The sequence below is a fragment of the Artemia sp. Qi Xiang Cuo genome, chromosome 7 (assembly GCF_049724085.1).
Source record: "Artemia sp. Qi Xiang Cuo chromosome 7, ASM4972408v1, whole genome shotgun sequence".
Taxonomy (NCBI): Eukaryota; Metazoa; Arthropoda; class Branchiopoda; order Anostraca; family Artemiidae; genus Artemia; species Artemia sp. Qi Xiang Cuo.
Window position 1 is genome coordinate 25472090 of NC_142800.1, and position 25137 is coordinate 25497226.

Here is a 25137-nt window from a genome sequence, read left to right on the forward strand (position 1 = left end):
ATTATTGAGAAAAGTGTTTTTCCTTGTTATTCAATGAGGCCAGGTGCGGATCAAGGATTTTGTTTTTTTGGGGGGGGGGGGAATAGGTGGATCCAATAAAAAATTTAGGGGGTGCAAAATAGGTTGATCCGATAAACTTGCATCAGGAGTAAGTTTAATTAACGCAAACTTGAGTAAATTAAGTAAATTACACTACTTTAGGCTACACTAGGGGGGTGTGTGCCCCTTTGCCCCCTCCCCGCTGGATCTGCTACTGAATGAGGGGAACTTGTAGTCCCCTGTAAAATGTTTTCAACTATACAAGATTCCAATGTTGCACTTTTCATATTGATCTGACACTATTTTTGATGTGCTTTAGTCTTTTTTTAGAAATTACCATAAACTTCTTTTTGGAATAAACTTACTTTTAAGACGAACAAAAATAATAGTTAACATTCCTGAATCAATGTCCCATGGCAACTTTTTCTTAATAGTATTTTTTTTTTTAAATGTTTGTAACTTTTGGTTACTATGGGCTGTTGTTTGTTCTTTACTAGGTTACACCTACCTCTGCAACCATGACAGTGGTGGATCCAGAGGGGGGGGGAGGGGTTCACCCCCTAGTCAGTACCTCACTCTTTAAGCCAAAGATTTTTTTAGTACTTCCATAAGAGCTATTTATTCTAAATAACGGCCTTTGTGATTAAGGGGTCATTTTTAAAGAACTGGAACAAAATTCGAACTTTAGCTTAAAGAGCAAGGTATTGACTAGTAGGCAAGCCCCCTAATATACATATTAAAAATATATGAATGTAGAAGTTTGTTAAGTAAGTTAATTTGTAAGCTACATATCTTTATTACTAATAACAACGTTTGTAAATAAAATTAAGTTTCAAGAAAGCCATTTAACCAAATAAAAGTAAAATTAATATGCAAATTTTGTTTTAATTATTCATGTACGGTGACCCAAAATCAAAAGCTGCATCAATTCAAAAACGTTCAAAAATTAAATAAAAAAACAAGTTTTTTTTAACTGAAAGTAAGGAACAATGTTAAAACTTAAACAGAAATTATTCCATATATGAAAGGGGCTGTCCCCTCCTCAACGCCTCGTTCTTTACACTAAAGTTTGACTTTCACACAACTCTTATTTTTGTTAAACAATAAAAAATTCGTTAATCCCCCTCTTTGTCAGCAGCTACACCCAAAATATGCTTGTTTTGCTTTGTTTTTTTTTGCTTTGGCATTCTTCAAGACAAATATTGAGCTTTCTACTGTGAAAAGGCACCTTTTATTATTTCTTTGCTTTCAATTTTGTATATACGTGACTGAAATATAGCCCCTTATAGAAAAGAATACTCTGTAATCCTTCGTCCTGATGTCTTAATTTAGCTTAAATTCATTTTTATTATCGGAATTCAATCAAAATTAAGTGCACATGCTCCATCAATATTGGTATGTCACTTCAATACATGACAAGTCTCACATCAATTTTTCTAAACAGCAAAAATAAAGAAAAAAAGGAATCAATATGCAACTTCTCAAACGAAAACAGCTGTCAAATGCAATTAAGAAATCCCTTCTCGTTTCAAAGGATTTGCATAACCCACTTTCCGAAGTTTGTACGGCAACAAATGGCCATCTTTGAAAGTATTAGCCTATTAAAGATTTTGAGGATTCTATGGAGAGGGGCATAGTCTTGTCAACTTGTAGAAACATTGTTACTGTTGCATTATGTTGGCACTGCTAAAGAAATCAAGTTTGGTTCATGCTAATGAAATGAAATAAAATAGGATGAATATGCAATAATTTGTAAACAAATTTGGGCTATATATTTCGGCTCAACGGAATTGTTGTTGTCATTTTAATGACAAAAAATATCATTTTAATAGCGGGGAACTTGATTTTAATTACCGAGTAATGGAAAATTTTCTGTGGGAGCAAATTTGTACTAGGGGGCTGGTTATTTGTGGGGAAACTTCCATAAAGGATGGAATTTCTGTTTTTTTTCTGGGGGAGGTGGGTTAAACAAAAAAAACAAAAACTTTTTTTTTTTTTAACAATTTTGAAGTTTTTGCCGCAATATCAGCATTAAGTGTTTTCAGCTATGGGTTCCAATCCCGGGCTGTGGCTCTCGATCTAAAACCTATTTTGTAAAAGGCTTGATTTACTATGCAGATACAAGCCCTACTTGAGCCTGAAAACAAAGCTAAAACCAATTTTGGCTCAAGTCAGACAAACATTTCGTTTTTGGGAGGGGAGGGGTGTTCAAATCCCCCCCCCCTGGGTGCCGCCTGGTAGCATGAAAAAAATTTGCTAGTGTAAAATAAAACCCCTAAACGAAAAACTGCAAAAAAGGCTATGTCACAGTGAACATTATAGATAAAACAATGCACGGCGTTGGTTTCTCGTGGCATTACAATATTTAAACGATTGTTTTTTGGTGTTTAAAGGGGGGAAGGTACCTAGGTCAGGTCATGTATTTAACGTAAGTTTTTATTGTTTTAAAAAATAAAGTTGTGAAACAGATTCAAACTTTAGCGTCAAGAGCGAGGCATTGAGAATGGGACAGCTCCTTTCATATACAGAATCATATCTGTTCGTTTTAAGTTTTAATGTTGCTCCTTACTTTCAGGTTAAATTTTTTTTTATTTAATTTCTGAACGTTTTTAAATTAATGCAGCTTAGATTTTGGCTCACCGTACATGAATAATTAAAACGAAATTTGCATATTAATTTTACTTTTTTGGCTAAATGGCTTTCTCGAAATTTTCTTCTGACGTAACTTACGAATTAACTTACGTAACGAACTTGATGGCTCGACTTCGTCAGCAATGAGAAGCTGCTGCAGCTCACCAAGCAGTCTCGGTTTTCGACCCAAGCAGCTGAGCGAACATTACGATGGTTCGGACACCTACTTCGAATGCCTCCACACATACCTGCGAAAACGATCCACGACTTCGACCCTGTCAAAGCCGGTTGGAAGCAACCTCGCGGCCGACCGAAAAAACGATGGTCTGACAGCCTGTCCGAGTTCCTGACGATGGCAAATATCAGGTTGAGCGATGTGCAAACGCTTGCCATGGACCGAAGTGGATGGAGGAGGCAGACGTCACTCTCTATGCCGAGCAGCGCCCGGCAGAAGACATAAGTCAAAGTAAGTCAAGGACATCAAAATGAAAAGATGAGAAAGAAGCTAGTAATCCTAATCTAAGCAGGCCCCTAAAAAACTAAGAAAAGCTAGCACTAGTTCCTTAACCTATTCATCTTAATAAATAAATTTTGCAAAGAATAGTATTTCCTACAATATTGTTCTTAACTTGTTTTTCAATTTCCTGATAGAAATGTTTGGCTATATCTAAAACATTTATAGTTGTGACAAAACAAAAGAGTGTATTTTCACTTTCCAAAAATGAGGGAGGTATGATATGAAAAACATCTCCAGCATATCTTTGTCTACTAGTTGCATTCTTTGCTAAGGTATATTTAATTATGAGAGACCAGCAATCATTGGGAAAAATTTGTTATTGTACCTCTATTTCAAAGGTTGCTGAGCATAAGTTCAGGTACTTTATGCCATATTCAAGCCACATTATCCAGTTTCTAATTGCAATTTGATGAATTTTTCTTATTTATCCAAAATTAAACTTTATTTTGTTTCTGCAAATTTGAAAATATGAGCCTTTTCTTTTTGGACATGAAAATATTTTCTTCAGCACATTTTACATCATTTTTACAAGTTTCTTGATTCATTACAGAGAGTAAGTCCCAGCAAAAGATAGTCAATATACTTTTAAGTTTGAGATATGCTAGTATGCACATTACAGAATTTATTAATGGCTCCTTGCTTAGATATTGAAATATAGTCTTGACAGAGTCAAGCTTACTTTGAATAGTAAAAAAAAGTGACCTTGTGCTGTTTTGTTTTGCTTAAAACTAGTGCAAATGAATGTACTGCCTTAGCATTAAGTACCAAGAACTTTGTAAAGTTCCTAAGTATTTGGTTTGATAGTGACCTTTGTTGAAAGTTTTAAAAGTATTTATAGTTCTTATGTTAGACCCTCAATAGATTATGCCTATCCTGTATGGCATCCATGTCCAGATATCTAAAATTAAGAATATTTAAAAAAGAACTTTAACAATTATTTCTGTGTTTCCCTTTGCTGCTTATAAAGAAAGCGTGAATCAACTCTGTCTAACTTCCTTGGAAATGTGGCAAAATAATGGAATTGGACTGAAATGACTCCAATACAACATTTACCCTCCAAACATTCTTCCTCCAAAATAGTTGGTAAATTAATCTAATTTAACAAAATAGATGCCAGTAGACTCTTACTTAAAGTAAATTCTACTTTGACAGCTGAAAGAAAGCAGAGTTCCTTTCTTGAAGTGCTTTATTCAGCATTTAAAATATGACTTGACTGTCCTGTGATTTCTTTTTATCTAATTTTGCTCAGCTTTAAGTGGCATATACCATTTTGATCATTGTTGGAACTTCTTTTTTTAGTTTTTTTTTTATATCAATATGCTTATACATGCATTCTATTCTATAACTATTTTTAAGTAATCAAATGATTTCCAAATGAAACTTTTGAGAAAGTAAGTTTTTAAGATGTAAAGATTATGAAATGCATGGCAACTGTGCTTACCATTATACTCACTGGCTGAAGAAATGGCTTCTTTCTTGGATTGAGGAGCATTTCTTGAAGATTTTCTTGGAATGCCCTCTTGTCACTGAACGTTCTGGGGAGGCAAGGACTCTATTTTTGAAAATAATTTTGTGGACCATAATCATGTTGCTATGTTTCCTCTGGTATGCAAGAGTAGGAAGCTTCAAGTGATGTAAATGCTCTTCATATGACATTTGTTTGAGGCCTTCAACCATTTTGGCTGCTCTTTGTTATACTCTTTCTAGTATTTCTTTGTCCTCCTTGAAATAGGGTGATGCCAGGGGCATTCAAACTTCTAGACGCATGCAAACTAGTGCCTTGTAGAGCTTCATAAACACACTTGGGTATCTGCTGGAGATAGTTCTTTTAATCATTTCGAGAGATTGGAGGGCAAATGATGATAAAGGTTTTGCATGGGTGCTGAACTTAAGTTGACAATCAACTATGACTCCAAGATTTCTTTCTTCAGAGGCTGCAAAAAGGGGGTTACCTTGGAGATGGTACTGCTGATGTGTATTATGATTGCTTAAGTGGATTACATTTATAAGCATTGAAAGAGAGGAGCCCAAGTCCCAAGAATGTCCCAGGTCCTTTTGGATAGATTGTAGGTCAGCCAGTGTAGCTGATTTACTAACAAGTTTTGAATCATCAGTATAAATAGTGAGGAGGTTCGAGAGAAGGTTGGGTGCATCATTAATATAGAAGTTGAAGAGACTTGGACCAAGAATGGTCCCCTGGGGAATGCTGCTCAAAACAATTGTAGATGAGGAGAAATGAGGGACACCTTAAGAGTCATGAACTTGTGTTCTTTCTGAAAGGAAACTCTCTCTCCTCTGGACAATAACATCATCAACAGCTGCTGCTTTTAGTTTGGTGATGAGGAATTCATGACAAACCCTGAGAAGTCCAAATGCTTTTGAGAAGTCCAGCAGCACCATGTTGACAGGGAAAACCTTATCCAACAATGATGTGACATACTCAAATGTCTATATTAGATTAGTATCAATGGATCTTAAAGATCTGAAGCCATGTTGAGTGAAGGTGAGTAAATTGTTAATTTCGAAGTGTTGAATTTGAGTTCTGTTGACAAGTGCCTTGAGCACCTTTACAACTGCAGAAGTGATGCTGATGGGACAGTCATTTTCTGCATGATCTTTGGGGTTCTTTTTGTGGATTGGTGTGATATAGGATGTTTTTCAATCAGACAGTAGTTCTCCATTTTGTAGGGACAGCTGAAAGAGTCTACACAGGGGAGAACTGAGAACATTTCAGCACTCCTTGAGAAGCCTTGGGTGTATCCCATCTGACCCTTTGGATTTGTTAACATCTAGTTTATCAAGGCTAGTTAAGACCATTTCTTTAGTAATTTAAAATTTTGGCATTGGATCAGATACTGGATGGTGAAGGCAGATGCTAACTGGGTATTCAATACATTAGCCTTATCTACTCGTGATGAGTGGGTTACGCCTTCAAGTTTGAGGTCAGAAATGTTGTGACAGTTAGGATTTTTAGCAGAAATATGTCTCCAGAAGGATTTGGGGTTTGCCTTGATATCTATGGCAAGCTTCTCCCCATGTTGAGACTTAAGTTTCCTAAATACATTGGAGGCAAGGTTCCAAGCCTTTGCATACATCTGCCAATTTTCTTGTGTTTTCTCCTTATTGTACCTTTTCCAGGCTCTGGCTTTCATGTTGATTATTTTCTTTGCATCATATGTGAGGAAGGGAAGTATTTTTTTGAACCCAGAAGGTTGTTGTGCTAGGTTAGGGATTAGAAACAAAGAATCTTAAAAATTAAACAAAGAATCTTGCTTCAATATCATCAATCCCCTCAGTAAATTGTGCAGGTTAATCAAATCAGTACAGCAACTGCAACCTGCTAGATTCTACATTCTAAGTGATCAACAATAAATGAAACAGACCTGGGTTTATTTTATGTGAAATGTATTCTTTAACTAGTTTAAATGCAAGCACTGTATCAAATATGGTATCAGTGTACAGTCGAGGCTGTTCAGAAGGAAAATCTATAAAATTTTGAAAAACAACTTAAAAAACCCTAAAATAGTTTCTTATCTCATTTACCAGAATCCTTCACATCATTTTACCCCCCTCCCCTTATGTACAATGCAATGTCCCATGCATTTTCTGTTTCTTCATTTCATCAATGCTGATTCAATTTACAATTATTGAGTTGAAATAAGAGTAACGTGTGGCAAAAAGCACATGGGAAATGTATAACTCGGGCTATATATTTGCACACTAGTTGGGGGGAGGGGTAAAGTAAATTTAATCACTTTTAGGAATGATATGTGTAAGTATTTTAAGGTTTTTTAAAGTTGCTTTCAAAATTATATATTGTTTCCTTCTTAACAGCCTTAACTGTACACTGATACCTCAAATGCTCTTGAAATAAAAAAATATATAAAGAATTTCATGTCTTGCCGTATCTTTGAGAAGCTCACTTCTACATGGTATTTACAATAACCATCCTGAACTGGATTCCAAAGCCTATTATCTTAGCACACTGTTTAATCAGGGCAAAAACCTCAACAATCATCTTTTTTTTACTAGATAATTCATGGATGTAATAGAAATTAGTTAGGAAGTATTAAAGCAGATCAAATATTTCCATGGGAACGTTTTTTTTTGCATTCCAGTGCAGAAAATTTCAATTATCAAGATCTAGTTGTGAAATCAAAATTATATTGCTAGGTAAATTATGTATAGTGAAATTCTTTTAATTAGTCAATTGGTTTATTTTGTACTTTTGAAAGGAATATGTTTAAAAAGAAGGAAAACATTCATAAAATCTGTTACATATTAAACTGGTAAAAAACTAAATTGAATGCTAATAATATAGTGGCAGCACCATACTTGTTTGTGGAAATTCCTGCTTGTGTTACTTGTTTATTTATTGTAATTTCTCTCTGTTCTAAGTTTTTTTTTTCTAAAAGCAACCTCAAAAACTCCTCTTTACAATTTCCCTTAATCCCTCTAACAAATTTAGATTTTCTTTATAGGCTGTATGTTGTAATCCCATATACAGCATTTCTTAGAAGTAGTTTTCTAGTAAATGTTCTCATTTTTTATCCAGTTAATCAAAGTATTCTTAATGGTAAAAAGGCAAGTGTAATCAGAAAAATAGCATTGGACTAAATTTGCTGAAAATCATCATCATGGCTAAAACAAAAGGCAGCTCTTAGATTTCTATAGTAGTTTTACAGGAAAAAAAGACTTAATTTTTTGCATCTGATTTTCTTCTGAATTTTTTGCATGATTTAGATAAGACAAAACCTACAAACTGGAGTATGGAAGTAAAAGATATAGGTCTACCCTCAGTTATGTAATATGTACAATTATCATTTATAGTTTTTATAGATGTAAAGTGGAAGAAAAAAAAAGAAAGAAGACACATTCATACTAAAAAGAAATTTTCCTTGTTGCTCAAGCCAGGGAAATTTTCTCTTGTATAAGGTTTCCAGTCATGACGATTTCAATGGTGTGCTTTTTCATTTCAATCCATTGCTACTTTTCTGGAGTTTCAGGCCATTTTTTGAATTTCCCTTAACTTTGTTTTCGAAATAACATTTTGTTGTTAAAACGAATCAAAATACTAGTTACTATTCCAGAATCAGCTAAAAATTCCATTTTTTTCACTAGCCAGTTGTTGTTTTTTTACCGAGTTTTTTATGTTTGGTTACTGTGGGCTGTGGTTTGTCCTTTACTAGATTGCAGATACCACTGCAACCATGATGTTGCATTTCTATCTCGAATGTGGCTGATCTTCTTAACTTCCTTTACAAATCTTCAATTGCACCCAGCAGACAAATACATATACTTTTCAACCGTTTGCAAGTGTAAAACATGCACTTGCATTTTGGGCACAACCATATCATCTTTAGATAATGTTTAGAAATTCATCTTTAGAAATAGCAGCGAAGCATTCTTGAATTTGTGTGACGAACGCCAATTCCACTAGACTGACCCTGAAAAAATTAAAAATGGATTATAGATGTAAAACTACAATATCAATTCGAGTGTCTAAATAAGAAAGAAAAAAGACAGAAATGTGGATCTTAAACATTCAGTCTCAGTCTCTCAACCAAATATCTAAAAATTAATAAAAATATAAAAACAATTTCTGAGGCACGTCCAAAAGCATAAACTGTTTAAATGTTGACATCCAAATATATTTATAATATATTTATCGATCTTCATAAATATATTTATAAATATCTAAAAATTAATAAAAATATAAAAACAATTTCTGACGCACGTCCAAAAGCATAAACTGTTTAAACGTTAATATCCATTTTGTAAATTAGTACTTTGAAAAACATATATATATATTTATATATATCAACGTCAAATTTTAGTATTAACCCTTGCTTTTAGAGATTATGGTTGTATTGTATTAAATTAAGAGCCCATAAAGTGCCAAGGAGGGGGGAGCTTTGGACCCTTTCCTCTTACTAATATAGTTGTCCTGCACACAATTTAAGGATCGCGACTTACTCAGTCTTGTAAGTAAATAAAATTTGGGTGTTGTTTTATTATTATCACTTGTAGCATATATAAATTTAGGACAATGCATTATTAATTTAATTAATTTGTATAGGTATAGATAATCTTCTTTGCCTGCTAAGTTAATTATTGCTTTCACTTATTCCCTTAACTTTGTTTTCGAAATAACATTTTGTTGTTAAAACTAATCAAAATACTAGTTACTATTCCAGAATAAGCTACAAATGCCATTTTTTTCACTAGCCAGTTGTTTTTTTTTTTTACCGCGTTTTTTATGTTTGGTTACTGTGGGCTGTGGTTTGTCCTTTACTAGATTGCAGATACCACTGCAACCATGATGTTACATTTCTATCTTGAATGTGGCTGATCTTCTTAACTTCCTTTACAAATCTTCAATTGCACCCAGCGGACAAATACAGATACTTTTCAACCGTTTGCAAGTGTAAAACACGCCCTTGCATTTTGGGCACAACCATATCATCTTTAGATAATGTTTGTATGTATAAAAAGGGGAAAGTTGATCTAAACTTCTATTACATATTTCAGATATCTTCTTGAGAAAGATTTCCCTGGAATAAGGATCGGTCCTGAGCCCACAACTGACAGATTTATTGTGGTCATGCATGGGGAGAATGAAAACATAATCCCTGGAAATGCCCTAGTTGTAGACCCAAAGAAACAATTCAAGCCACTTTCAAAGTTCGGAAATGCTTTTCTCAACAGGTTTCAGTGTTCTTGTGTGAATTCACCTGTTTTAAAAGGCCTGACAATAGTAGATACACCAGGTATACTTTCTGGTGAAAAGCAGAGAGTTGATCGTGGCTATGAATTTACTGGTGTTCTGGAATGGTTTGCAGAACGAGTTGATAGAATTATTTTATTATTTGATGCGCACAAATTGGACATTTCTGATGAGTTTCAACGATCCATAGAAGCTTTGAAGGGCCATGATGATAAAATTAGGATTGTTTTAAATAAAGCTGATATGGTTGATCATCAGCAGCTGATGAGGGTGTATGGAGCACTTATGTGGTCGCTAGGAAAAGTTCTTGCTACACCAGAAGTATCAAGGGTATATATTGGATCTTTTTGGGATCAACCCCTTAGATATGATTCAAACAGAAGGTAAGTTGCATGACTATTTTTTGACTTTAGGTGCTTTGGTACGTTTGACTTTTATAGTTTGTATTTGACAGGAAAAGTGCGCTTTTTGTTAGCAAAAAGGGAAGTAAAACCTGGAATAGCAGGATTTGTTTGCTAATAAACCATCTTGATCAATTTGTCAGTAAGTAAGGACTGATGCCCTAGTTATGTCTTTTGGGGACAAGAACCCAACCCAACGTCTCTGAGGTGTGGAAGGGGGCTAATTTCTTGTTATTATGGCGTCTAACAGAAATTAGTCTGCCAAAGCTCAATTAGACTTGGTGGGAAGTTAGAGTAAGTATACTAGTTGCACTCTTTGGAGTCTTATATCTAATATGACCACGGATTGGGGGGGGGGGGGTATTAAATTCTTGTTATCAGGAGAGATAACTAAAGGGGCTAATAAAGCTTTATGGGAAGTTAAAGGAAATGTTCCAGCTAGACCCATCTTCTGTGGCAGGGTGTCCCTAAATTTATGCCATAATGAAATTTACGGAAAAGATGGTTGGATTCAAAGAAACTTTGTGGAACGTAAGAGCTAATGTATTAACTTTGGAATTTGTGGATGTGAACTCGATGCAACTTGTGGGGGAGGGGAAAGGGGAGATATACCTGAATTTTTTGTCATGATATATAACATAGGGGTTAATGGGTATCAAACAGATTTAGTTGGAAGTAAGTATAAGTGTCTTGGCTGCTCCTTCTAGGGAGATGGGGTTTCTGTGCTCATTCTGATGTTGGAAGGGATTGGGGGGGCGGGCTGCCTAAATTTTTGTCATTTGTACTTGTACCATGAGAGGTTGTCAGATCTTTGCAAAATTTGGTGGGAAGCATGAGCTAGTTTACTATTTATGAATTTTGGCCTTAGGATCTAATTATCTTTTATAGAGGAGAGAAAGGGATCTTTGAGTTATTACTCAAAGATCTTTGAGTTATTATCATAACAATATCTAGCAGAAGGATTTATAAGATCACGACCAAGCAAAAATTAAGATTAAGTGTCCTAGTTGTGCCTTTTGGGAATTCATACCCAATTTGATCTGTGTGGTGAGAACAGGTTGTTTAAAAGACATTTGCCAGAAGGGGCTTAGAGTTTTACCTGTTTTTATTATTTTTATTTCATTTAAATTACCGTACCTGAAAGAGGTTGTTGGGTCTTAATGCAACTGAATGGGAAGTAAAATCTGATGTCCTAGGTATCCCTTTGAGAGGTTAGAATTAAATCGTAGCTGTATAGGAGGGAGGGAAGCAGGGCGATTAGGGCTAAAAACACATCATCCAAACAATAATGAGATGGGTGTATTGAACCTCAACCAAATTTAATCAGAAGTAAAACGCCCATGCGCACTGTCTGCCTCTTTCAAGTCATTGACCAGTTTGACCTTTGTGGGAGAAGAGCCCTAATCCGTTTTTCATCAAAACATATTTCACATGGGTTTGTCAGATCTAAAGCAAACTCAGTGAGAAGCTGGTATATTTAGACCTCTTGGAGCCTAGAATCACTCAGACATCTGTTGGGTATGGGAATAGAGTACCGAAATTCTTGTCATCAGCACATTGGATAGAAGAGGACATGGTGTTCCAACCAAACTTGATGGGAAGTAAGATTAGGCTATCCTTTCAAGTCTTGCCTCTCTGAGGCCCCTTCCTTATCAAACCTTTGTGGGGCATGGGATTACTCGATTCATGTCAGCATAACTCACCTAAATCTGGTTTTCAATTGTGCGTGTTTGGGGTCCAGAGCTGATCCTGCCTCTCTGGGTAGTAGGGGACGGGGCGGTCAAATTCTTCTAATGAGGAAATCTGCCATAACTGGTTCTTGGATTTTACCGTTTTTTTATGTGAGAGCTGAATTTTGTCTTTTTTTCGGGGGGGGGGGACACAATCAATCTTTAGGGGGAGGAGACCCCTAAATTTTTCTCATCATGATATCTGCCAGAAAACCTTGCCCAGTCTCAATCAAGCCTGATGAGAGGTAGCAGGTAAGATCCCAGTTTCCTTTTTGGAGACCCATCTGGCCTCAGTGTGTGTGTTTGTGTGTGGGGGGGGGGCATTAAATGATAGTCAAAGGGTAGGTATCAAAAGGGGCTGTTGTAACTCACCAAGCTTAGTCAGAAGCTACGTTTATTGGCCTGCGCATGCCTCTAGAAGTTCAGGACAAACCTGACCTTCGTCAAGAAGGAGGAAAGGGGAACCCTAAATTCCTGTAACAAGCCTGTATACCGAAGGTCATCTTGGGTCACTGCCGAACTTGGTGAAAGTAAGAATCAAGCTCATCGTTATGTTTTTTTTATGGTTTGTACCTGACCCGAACTTTTTGGGAGGGAGAAAGGAATTACACAGCCTTTCTCTACAAGGACTGATGAAATTCCTTCTGCAGCACGTGGTCAACAGCAATAATTGTGGTTCTGGGTACATATGTTTGACATGGCATCTGTGAGAGACATATTCTTATCATTTGCATCCCTAAGAAGGGAATATTGAATTTTAATTAAATTTGGTTGGAATTAGCTGCTAGAGCTTTTGTTGGATCTTTAGGGATTCTCGTCCAATTCAATAAACATAACTACTTGTGCTGTTCCACACATTACTAGTTGTTACACCCTACACCCTACATTACTAGTTGTTACACATTACACCCCCTTCACGGAAAAATCCCTTCCCCCATGAAAAATTCCTCCATGGAAAAATCCTCCCATGTAACCCCCTCCCCTGACCCCCTTCCCCCACCAGAAAAAAATCCCCCGTGAAAATGTATATACTTCCCAATAATCAAAACTATATCAGAGGCAACGCTATAGCGTTGCCTATAGTAAAGGCCATACGGTTCCAATGTTTTATTATTTATTATTATTTTTTTCTCAGAGGCACTTCATATGGAAAGGGTCGTCGTAGAAACTTCAAAGGGGGCTCATTCTATTGGAAATCAAGAGTTCTAGTGCCCTTTTTAATAGTCGAAAATGATTGGAGGGCAACTAGCCCCCCCCGCCCATCCTTCCCCCAAACACATCTAATCAAAATTTTGAGATAGCCATTTTGTTTAGCGTAGTTGATTTCCAGATAGAAAATACATTTTTGAGGAGGACACTCCCCCACAACCCTCAGGGCAAGGGTTTTAATTTATGCCCTGGAGGCACATAAGGTTTTTATAGAAGGTGTTGTCGTAGAAACTTCAAAACAGGCTTATTCGATTGGAAATTAAAGGACTAGTGCCCTTTTTAATATTCTAAAGTGATTGGAGGGCACCTAGTCCCCCCCCAACGCCCATAATTTCCCCAAACACATCCAATCAAAATTTTGAGATAGTCACTTTGTTCAGCCTAGGTGATTTCCACATAGAAAATATGTTTTTGAGGAGGACACTCCCCCACAACCCTCAGGGCAAGGGTTTTAAGTTATGGCCTGGGGGCATATAAGGTTTTTATAGAAGGCGTTGTCGTAGAAACTTCAAAAAAAGCTCATTTGATTAGAAATTCAAAGGGATAGTGCCCTTTTTAATAGTCGAAAGTGATTTGAGGGCAACTAGCCCCCCCCCCCATGCCCATTCTTCCTCAAAACACATCCAATCAAAATTTTGAGATAGCCATTTTGTTCAGCATAGTTGATTTCCAGATAGAAAATAGGTTTTTGAGGAGGACACTCCCCCACAACCCTTAGGGCAAGGGTTTTAAGTTATGCCCTGGGGTCATATAAGGTTTTTAAAGAAGGCGTGGTCATAGAAACTTCAAAAAAGGATCATTCGATTGGAAATTCAAAGGGCTAGTGCTCTTTTTAATAGTTGAAAGGGATTGGAGGGCAACTAGCCCCCCCCCATGCCCATTATTTCCCAAAACACATCCAATCAAAAGTTTGAGATAGCCATTTTGTTAAGCATAGTTGATTTACAGATAAAAAATATGTTTTGAGGACAATCCCCCACAACCCTCAGGGCAAGGGTTTTAAGTTGTGCCCTAAGGGCATATAAGGTTTTTATAGAAGGCGTTGTTGTAGAAACTTCAAAAAAGGCTCATTTGATTAGACATTCAAAGGGCTAGTGCCCTTTTTAATAGTCGAAAGTGATCGGAGGGCAACTAGCCACCACCCACGCCCATCATTCCCCCAAACACATCCAATCAAAACTTTGAGATAGCCATTTTGTTCTGCGTAGTTGATTTCCAGATAGAAAATAGCTTTTTGATGAGGAAACTCCCACACAGACATCACGGCCAGGGTTGTAAGTTATGCCCTGGGGGCATGTAAGGTTTTTAGAGAAGGCGTTGTCATAGAAACTTCAAAAAAGGATCATTCGATTGGAAATTCAAAGGGCTAGTGCTCTTTTTAATAGTTGAAAGGGATTGGAGGGCAACTAGCCCCACCCATGCCCATAATTACCCCAAACACATCCAATCAAAATTTTGAGATAGTCACTTTGTTCAGCCTAGTTGATTTCCACATAGAAAATATGTTTTTGAGGAGGACACTCCCCCACAACCCTCAGGGCAAGGGTTTTAAGTTATGCCCTGGGGGCATATAAGGTTCTTATAGAAGGCGTTGTTGTAGAAACTTCAAAAAAGGCTTACTTGATTAGAAATTCAAAGGGCTAGTGCCCTTTTTAATAGTCGAAAGTGATTGGAGGGCAACTAGCCCCTCCCACGCCCATCATTCCCCCAAACACATCCAGTCAAAATTTTGAGATAGCCATTTTGTTCAGCGTAGTTGATTTCCAGATAGAAAATATGTTTTTGAGGAGGACACTCCCCCACAACCTTTTTATTAAACGTAGTTTTAAGTTCTGGAAATTTGGTCTTTGAGGATGACAACTGCCCCACAGCCCTCAGGGCGAGGGTTGTAAGTTATGCCCTGGGAGCATATAAGGTTTTGTATAGACAATGTTGTCGTAGAAACTTCAGAAAGGGCATTCGATTGGAAATTTAAATGGCTAGTTCCCGTTTTGATTGTCGAAAGGGATTCTAACGCAACTGATACCCCTTTCAAGCCCACCATGTCCCCGAACACCTCCGATCAAAATTTTGATATAGCCATTTTGTTCAATGTAGTTGAAAGTTCTGGAAATTACATGTTTGAGCAAGACACTCCCTCCACAGTCTTCAGGGGCAAGGGTTACAAGTTATGCCCTGGGGGCATATATGGTTCTTATGGAAGGAATGCTCGTATAAACTTCAGAGAGGACTGATTTGATTGGAAATTGAAAGCTCTAGTTCACTTTTTAAGTGTCAAAAGATATTGGAGGGTAAGCAGCTTCCCCCCAAACCCTTTTTTCCCAAATGCATCCAATAAAAATTTTAAGATAGCTATTTTGTTAAAAATAGTTCAAAGATCATATAACAAAAGTTACGGTGTTGGCACAACCCGCCAGGGCCCAGGGGCAGGCGTTGTAAGTTACCCTGGGGGCATATATGGGTCTTATGGAAGGGATGCTCGTATTAACTTCAAAGAGGGATAATTTGATTCGAAATTGAAAGTTCTAGTTCGCTTTTTAAAAGTGAAAAGAGATTGGAGGGCACCTAGCCCCCCCCCCCCATCCACGCCCTTTTTCCCTCAAACCCACCCGATAAGACCTTTGAGGGAGCTTTTTTTTAAATAGTTCAAAGAACATAAAACGAAAACACAGGGGTCAACACAACCCCCCAGGGCCCAAAGGCATGTGCAGTAAGTTATGCTTTGGGGGATTATATGGTTCTTAATGAAGGGATGCTCGTAAAAAATTCTGATGAGATGGCTTATTTGATCTGAAATTTAAAGTTCTAGTTCTGTTTTTTAGAGTAAAAATTGAAGGGCAACTAGCCCCCCCCCACGCCTTTTTTCACGCAAATGCATCCAATAAAAATTTTAGAGATAACTATTAAGTCAAATATTTTTCTAAAATCAGATAACAGAAACTTAGGTGTCAACGCAACCTTCAAGGGCCCTGGGAAAAGAGCCATATGTTTTACCCTGCGGCAGATATGGTTTTTGTAAAAGGGATACTCGTATAAACTTCAAAAAGAGCTAAATTTATTGTGTATAGAAAATATGAGCTCGCTTTTTAATAGTAAAAAGAGATTAAAGGGTAGCTAGCCCCCCCCCCTCCCACGCCTTCTTTTTCAAAACACATCTGATGAAAATTTGAGATAGACAATTTGTTAAAAATAGCTCAAAGGTCGGATAAGAAAAATCCAATGTCAGTACAACCCCCCAGGGCCCAGAAGAGACCGTTCTAAGTTATTCCATAAGGGCATGTATGGTTCTGATGAAAGGGATGCTCATAAACACTTCATAGATGGCTCATTTGATTGGAAATTGAAAGTTCTAGTTTACTTTTTAAGAGTCAAGAGAGTTAAACTATCCCCCCCACGCCCTTTTTCCCCAAACCTGTCCGCTACAAATTTTGAGATAGCCAGTGTTTTGGAAATTGTTCAAAAATTCCTGGGGGCGTATATGGTTCTTATGAAAGGGATGCTCGTATAAACTTCAGAGGGGGCTTATTTGATTGGAATTTTAAAGTTCTAGTTCAATTTTTAAGAGTCAAAAGATATGCGAGGGCAACTAGCCACCCCCCCCCCCACACACACACTTTTTTCCCCAAGCCCATCCGATAAAACTTCTGTAGGACCCATTTGGTTAAAAATAGTTCACAGATCAGATCAGACAAATTTATGTGTTAATACAGACTGTCAAAGCCCGAGTGAAGACATTATGAGCACTACCGGAGTGGCTAATTTTGTTCTCATGGAAGCAATATTGGGGCAGACTTCAAAGTGGGCTTATATGCGTTAAAATCGAAAGTATTTGTTTACTTTTTAAGAGTGAGAGCAGATAGGAAGGCCATTAGCCCCCCTCCTTCACATCCAACATGTAGCAGATAAAATTTCTGAGATAGAAGTTTTGTTAAAAATAGTTCAAAGTTCTAATAAAAAAAACTCCGGTGTCGATACAGGCCCCCAGGGCCCGGGGGTGTCGTATAAACTTCAAAGGGGGCTCATTCGATTAGAAATCGAGAGTTTAAGTGCCCTTTTTAAGAGTCAAAAGTGATCAGAGGGCAACTGCCCCCCCCCCCCAATTTAAGGTAGCAATTTTGTTAAAAATAGTTCAAAGATCATATAACAAAAACTCCTTTACGCATGGTCATTTCGTTAAAAATAGTTCAAAGGTCAGATAAGAAAAACTGACTAAAGTGAAGTGAAAAACTGAAGTGAATAAAGCGGATTCATCTTAAAACGATTGTATTTTAGTTTTGATTGTAAAAACGGCAATTTTACAGTGAGAGAAGGAGTTTTTTTTATTACAAACGTCTACATAAATATAATAAGTCTCGTAAAAACTATTTACTTTTGGGGCTTAAGTAACGGAAAAACATTCGTTGGTAGTCTGGCTCTGATTGGTTCGATCCGTCCAACTGCAAATGCATTGTAAAAGGGTCCAATGTAATTGAAAATCAGCAGAAATAAGGTGTCAGGGGGGTGTCCTTTGGGTGGATTTCTATAGGGAGAATTTCCCTTAGGGAAGAAAATTTCCGGGAGGGGGGTGAATATTCAAGGGGAAATGTTACACCGGGGGGATTCAACAGAATTACTATACGAAATTCTTTTTAATTGTTTTACATTCTCTTTGCCAACTTTTTCATGTGGAGATGTTCCGGGAGAATCATTAAGGGGCTTTTTTCCGCGTGCTTTATCAAAAGTGCAAAATGTTGGGGGGGGGGGGTTTATTGTCACATACAATTTGACAAGGGTGCCAATAATTGACCAAATTCATAAGTTTCTTTAATAAAAGAGTAAAAAAAAGTTAGTTTCCTTAGACTTACAGTGAGAGAAAGAGGTTATACCCCATCTCTTGTTTGTAGGGATTTTTGTTTGTTTCAAGCTTTATTTGTACATTCAATTTAAGTTTCACTGGTTAGAAGAGTTATTCATTAATTTACATAAATATATAATGTGTGTTTGTTTGCATTGATTCTTTATCTAATTTCTGTTTGTTTTAAGTTTCATTTATACTTCAATAACAAAATATTTTTTTTCGTTTCAAACTTGATTTGCGTATTCAATCTAAGCATTACCCGCTTTAAGATTTATTTATTCATTTATATTATTACTTATTGTATGTTTTTGCTATGATTGTTTATTTAATTTCTGTTCGTTTTGGGTTTCATTTATTCTTTAATAGTAGTTTCTGGTCGTTTTGAGTTTGAATATTAAAAGGTATTTGTATCTGCTGAGCTTAAGTTTTAAATGTCCTTTACATTTCTTTGAAAAACTTATTTTTCGGAAAGTTTTTTTTTCAATTAATGTAAACAATGGGCAAAGTTCATTGCTTGCAGCCCTTCCCCCGGGGACTGTGGGGGTTTAAGTCATCATAAAATATATAGTTATTAGATTTTTCGACTATGCTCAACAAAATGGCTATCTCGAAATTTTTATCCGGTGACTTTGGGGAACAAATGAGCATGGGAGGGGGCCTAGTTGCCCTCCAATATTTTTCGTCACTTAAAAAGGGCACTCTAACTTTTAATTTCCGTTTAAATGAGCCTTCTCTCGATATTCTAGGACTACTGGGTCAATACGATCATCCCTGGAAAAAAAAAAAAAAACAAAAAAAAAAAAATCAACACCAATCCGTGATCTTTCTTTTGGCCAAAAAAAAAATATACAAAATTCCACATTTTTGTAGATAGGAGCTTGAAACCTCTACAGTATGGTTCTCTGATACGCTGAATCTGATGGTGTGATTCATTAAGAATTTATGACTTTTAGGGAGTGTTTCGTCCTTTTTTTTGGAAAATAAGGCAAATTTTCTCAGGCTCGTAACTTTTGATGGGCAAGAGTAAGCTTGATGAAACTTATATATTTGAAATAATAAAAAAATCCAGTTGTTTTGATGTATCCATTGGTATCAAAATTCCGTTTTTAGAGTTTTGGTTACTATTGAACCGGGTCGCTTTTCGTACCACGAACTGTTTGACACAAAGTTTACTACTTTGTCCCGGATAGAATATTGATGTTACTATACGTCATATTGACCAATTGTCAAGCCAGTAAAAAGTAAAATCAAAGCATTTGAAGATTTGTTTTTGCCTGAATAATGAAATAGTAGGCTAAATAAAAGAAGTCCTGTGTTTTATGCTGCGTAGATATTTGCGGATGAAGTTGAAATCTTCTTAAAATTTTCTATGTGTTGAAAACCTAATAAAAGGTTTATTTGTGTTTGATCAAGTTGGTCGATATATGCTTATATTTTGAACATCACACATGCCTGTTGATAACATTCATGAAATAGGCTACTGGAAAGTCTTAAAATCAACTGGCTGTGGGCCCTGGAATTTTTTTTCGGAGCAGTCACGCAACCTAAATGAATTGAAAATTGCATCATTCGACAAATGGGGTAATCGTAGTTAAGAATTTTATGGAAGAGGTCGCAGTGTTAATTCATGAAATTTTTAGAGCTGCCATTACCAAATCTTTGTAAATAATTTTTATTAGTTCATGCAACTATACCATTACCAACATTATTCTTTAAATTTGTATTCTGCTGTGTTAAATGAAACGGTACTGTTTTATTAGCTACAATACACGCAAGATAGATGATACAAAAAACTAGTCCAACAGGTTCTTTCAATAGAGAATTAGATTACAAACAGTGGTTTCTCACTGCGTTTACTATATTTAAACTTCAGTTTTTTGGGGTTTAGGGGGAAAAAAGGTACCTAGGTTAGGTTACGTATTTAATATATGCTATGCTTTACCCCCCCCCCCCTAATGTGGAAATATATAGCCGAAATTCGTTTTTAAACTATTATATTTTCATCATATTTTGTTTTATTTCTTTAGCATTAACCAAACTTCACTTCTCGCGTGTCTTGTAGCTACTAGAACAGTACCAATGAAACTTATTTTAAAGGAGTCTAAAGTTTGCCAAAGCCTTTTTCCCAGGTATAATGCATCAAATTATTCGCCAAGCCTTTTACGTGACACCCTAGGATATCTGAGTGAAATTCAGTTACAAAAAATGATTGCAATGTTGACCTTTCCTTTGATCAAGTGGTGACGCTAGGCAATGCTAAATCGATTAAATCCTGATGAAAATAGGGTAATTTAATTCTTACTATTTTGATATTTCGTTAAGCCCTCCTCCATAGCAATGAATTATTATTCTTGAATAATCACAGTCATAGATACCAAAATCTCAGGGTGTATTGTAGATTTTTTCGTAGAGGGAAGGTGTCAGTGCCCAAAAAGTAAAATTTTTTGGGGAAAACGTCTTTATTTTTTTTTTTTTATTTTTTTTTTAATTTTTTTTTTTATTTTTTTATTTTTTTTATTTTTTTTTTATTTATATTTTTTTTCTTTATTATTTTTTATTTTTTCATGCTTTTCTTTAATAGGAGACTTCAGACTGTGGATGTACCCTTTGTTTTTGATTTGAGAATGGGGATAACTATGGGAAAATATTTCATGTCTTTTAGTGGTTCTGTATCGAAAAATGAGTGTTCCCATACTTGGAGAAGGAGGAGTTAAAGCCCTGGTTCACTCATGTGGGTGTTATTATGTTGTGTAAGATAAGCGTTTTTCTAAAATGTATTTTTGGGTCTGTTTCCTTTCTATGGAATTCAACTATTCTTGAGTTAGTTTTATCTATAGGCTATATGCAGTTGTTACTGATGCATCTTAGTGTTTGTACTTTATTTTCGTTCGTTGCAACGTCTTTTATGCTTCCGAACACCATCTATTGTTTCCTTAATAAAATGAAATAGATTTTAGTTGTATATTTCCTTTTGTTTTTTTTTTCTCTGCAAAAGTATTTGTTCACTAACTTTAGACAAAATTTAAACTAGCTATAGAATTCGTAATTATCGAATCTGGAAACTTTTTCTATTTTTGCCCCCCAAAAATAGTAATATCAAGAGTTGGATTCTTTTCACTAACGGATAATTTTTGATAATTCAATGCTTTAATCTCATAAAAAAGTAGTTTCTTCTCCTAATATTTACAACATATGTTTTTAGCACAGTTATATTTGCCGCTAGTATGGCTGCTGTTTTGAAGAGGGCTGGGAGAGTAACGCTTTAGCTCTTTCCTGGCTATCAAGTAATGTTGAAAAATATTCAATTAGCCGCGGTGCTAAACATTTGGTCTCTTCTTATGCACTAGATTGAACGTGTGTAAGTAGAAAGGGAGGTGTGGCCGTAGAATCGCATGCAGTGCAAGCGGCCCTTAGCCTTAGTTAGAAATGAATTTATTGGGACCATTCCATACGTTTATATCCCACACAAAGGTCCAGCTCTCAGTGAGTATCAGTGAGTCCCACACAAAGGTCCAGTTTGTGTGGGACGTTTATGTCCCACACAAAGGTCCAGCTCTCAGTGAGTATTCCAATGAGGAGGATCAAGACTGTGAATAAACTGTTTTTAGATACAAGGAATAATTTCTGTTTGTTTTGAGTTTTAATGTTGCTCCTTACTTTCAGTTAATTTTTTTTTTTATTATTTAGTTTCTCATCGTTTTTCATATAATACCGGTAAATCTGGTTCACTCTCCATGAAATATACTCCCCCCCCCCGTCACGGGAAACTCACCCCCGTCAGAGTTCCTCCAGACAGTTACATCTTCGCTGAATTCCCCCCCCCCCCCCCCGGAAAATTTCTTGCGGACGATTCAGCCTTAAAAATTCTACTTAGCATACTTTCATTTGAAAAAAAAAACTTTAATTTCTAATCAGTTTCTAGGTCACTCGGGAAATGCCCCCTTCCGTGGAAATTTTTTTCGGATACCAAAACACGCGGAAAATAACCCACGGATACTTCCCCGGAACATCTCCAGATGTAAATTTGATTTGGCAAGGAGAATATAAGACAATTAAAAAGAATTTCGTAATGGAATTTTGTCAAATCTGCACAATGTAAATTTTCCCCTGGAAAATTCACCCCCCCCTCCCAGAAATTTCCGTCAGAAAGGAAGATTCTCCCTAGGGAAATCCACCCCAAGCACAAAATCCCTCCCCAAAAAATGTCTGTATACTTCCCAATAACAAATACTGTACGTAAACAGTGGGCAAATTTCATATCTTACAGGCTTCCCCCCACTGACTGTGGGGGCTCATTTTACTCCTAAAGACATGTTTAATTGATCTTTTAACTTTACTGAACAAAATAGCTATCTCAAAGTTTTGATCAGATAACTTTTGGGATAAAAGGGGGATGGGAGGAGGCCAGTTGCCCTCCAATCTTTTTGGTTACTCATAAAGGGCACTATTTCTTTTACTTTCCTTTCGAATGCACCCTCTCCCGATTTTCTAGGACCAGCATTTTGATGCGATCACATCTGGGGAAAAAAGAAAAAGAAATAAACACGCATCCGTTATCTTTCTTCTGGAAAAAATAGTCGAATTCCATATTTTTGAGTATAGGAGCTTGAAACTTCTTCAGTAGGGTTCTCTGGTACGCTGAATCTTATATTGTGGTTTTCATTGAGATTCCTGAAATTTGGGGGGGGGGGGGTGTTCCCCCTATTTCAAAAAACAGGCAAATTTTCTCAGGATCGTAACTTTTGATGAGTAACATTAAACTTGATTAATCTTACATATTTGGGATCAGCATAATAAGCTGATTCTTTTGATATCAAAATTTCGTCTTTAAAGTTTTGGTTACTATTGAGCCGAGTCGCTCCTTGCTTGCAGTTCGTTACCACGAACTGTTTTATGAGGCGTTCTTTAGGATTAATCTCGGGAGGGCGGTCCCCTTTCCTCTGTTCATGTATGCCCATTGGTTTTTATGAAATAGTATTGCTGATTCTGACTGTTTTGTGCAGAAAAGTATGCTCTTGCCATCTTTTAATCCCTGAACTATCGGGGTGACCCTATCCGATAAAGTAATTTTTTTATCCCTAAGATTTCTTCCTGCATTTTATAGTCTCCCTGAAAGCGAAAATTGGCGAATAATCACCCAATAGGAAGATCCTCATGAACAATAAAGAACGATTTTTCTTTAAAAACGAGATATTCCCCTTTTATCATGCACTGCCTCCGTACCTAAGAAAGATACAATATTTACAAAATATAATATTAAATAAGAGAAGGAAATGCATCAAGACATGTATCGCACAGTCTAAACTTGTAGACTGAGAGGAATTACAGGATTTTTTTGTACAGTAAAGGGAGTGTCTAATTCTGAAAAAAAACACTGTTATGCTAAAATGCTTCTTTTTCTATTGTATAGTACAGCCTTCATATTTGTTTAAGGTAGCCTATTGCTCTTTGGTATCAGGTGCAGGCATACCCGCAATTTGGGGAGAGGATATATTTTTAATGTGACATACCAAAATGAAGCCGCATTATTTAAGCTCTCTGCTCTAACTTTTTATGTTTATTTCCAACCCCCACCCCCAAAAAAATTGTAAAGAGTATGATAAACCTTAGTTTTCTGTCGATTTATCAAAAGGGTTAAATACGTCTACTGACTTTAAGCCTAATTCTGCAAGAGAGAATAACACTAGGGTGAGAAACATTCTGCTTAATTGTGGGTATACGTGCCTGCTTAAAAAGTTCAATGTCAATCAGCCACTTACTCGGACCGACTCTTCTAAATAGGAGATTTAGTCGGAGTTAACCCGATTGTGTAACTCTCACCTTTCCAAGGGTTATTTATTCCGAGGGATTTCCCAGAAATCGTCACACCAGGTGGCTTGTGTCAAGCATGGCGGAATTGTGCCAAGTCTTTAGGGGACTGTGCCAACCGTGGTGGAACTGTGTGGCGCACGTGGCCTTAGGAGATGTACAGCGCATTAGGTAGCAAGTTAGCGTCCTTTCGACTTATTGTTATCTTCCTCTTTAACTTTGGATTTATGAAATGATTGAGTTACTCAGGTTTAATGTAGGAATTTAGCCTTTTTTTTGCAAATGTCTTGATGAAATCGCTAACTTCTAAAATCGCTTCGTAAGCATTAAAATAAAATGGAAGTTGATTGCGAATGGCTAACATAGCACGAAAAAGCAGAATAATCACTTCCTTTTATATGAGATTTATTGTTTGTAGTTTTCCGGCTTTAGATTTTATGGCTCCTTTATTTGATGATGGGTTAATTTGTATGAGAAGATAGTTCCTATATGTAAAGTTTGGACGAGATTGCCAAGTTAGCTTTTCGTCTTTTTACGAATAAATTAGTTTCCGTGTAAAGAATTAACAGTTTTGGCTGAAGTCTTTTCAATAAAAAATATATAAAATAGAAAATACAAGAATTTTACTCATTGCCTTAAAAAAAGATGGAGAGGAAAAGCAAATAATTGGGATTTTGTATGATTGTCTCGTTTTATTTTGGTTGAGTTCCAAAGTAAAATATATGAATTCTTACGATGATGGATAGAGAAATTCTAGAATAAAAATTGGGAAGGCAGTCTTTCGGTTTTGGCTCATTCCAGAAATAATGGAAACAGATTGTTGCATAGGGTGGTCAAACAGTTCGTGACAACGAACTGTAAGTAAGGAGCGACCCGGCTCAATAGTAACCGAAACTCTATAAAACGAAATTTTGATGCCAATAGATATATCAAAAGAATAGGATTTTTATGCTGATTTTAAATATATAAGTTTCATTAAGTTTAGTCCTACCCATCAAAAGCTACGAGCCGGAGGAGATTTGCCTTATTTTCGAAAGAAAAAAATACCCCCTAAAAGTCATAGAATATTAATGAAAATCACGCCAGTAGATTCAGCGTATCAGAGAAGCCTACTGTAGAGGTTTCAAGCTTCTATCTGCAAAAATGTGGAATTTAATGTTTTTTGCCAGAAGAAAGATCACGGATGCTTGTTTATTTGTTGTTTGGGTTTTATGCTGTTTTTCCAGGGGGTGATCGTA

At 36.4% G+C, this 25137-nt stretch overlaps 1 protein-coding gene across 2 annotated transcripts in view; it reads left to right on the plus strand.

Annotated features, from left to right (window-relative positions):
- The window catches only part of Past1 (putative achaete scute target 1), a 59043-nt gene that overhangs the window by 1888 nt on the left and 32018 nt on the right, over window positions 1-25137 (plus strand). For both annotated transcript variants that reach the window (XM_089092124.1, XM_089092123.1), the window contains exon 2: window positions 9719-10297. In XM_089092124.1, coding sequence (XP_088948250.1) covers window positions 9719-10297 — 579 coding nt within the window. The remainder of the gene's footprint in view (window positions 1-9718; window positions 10298-25137) is intronic.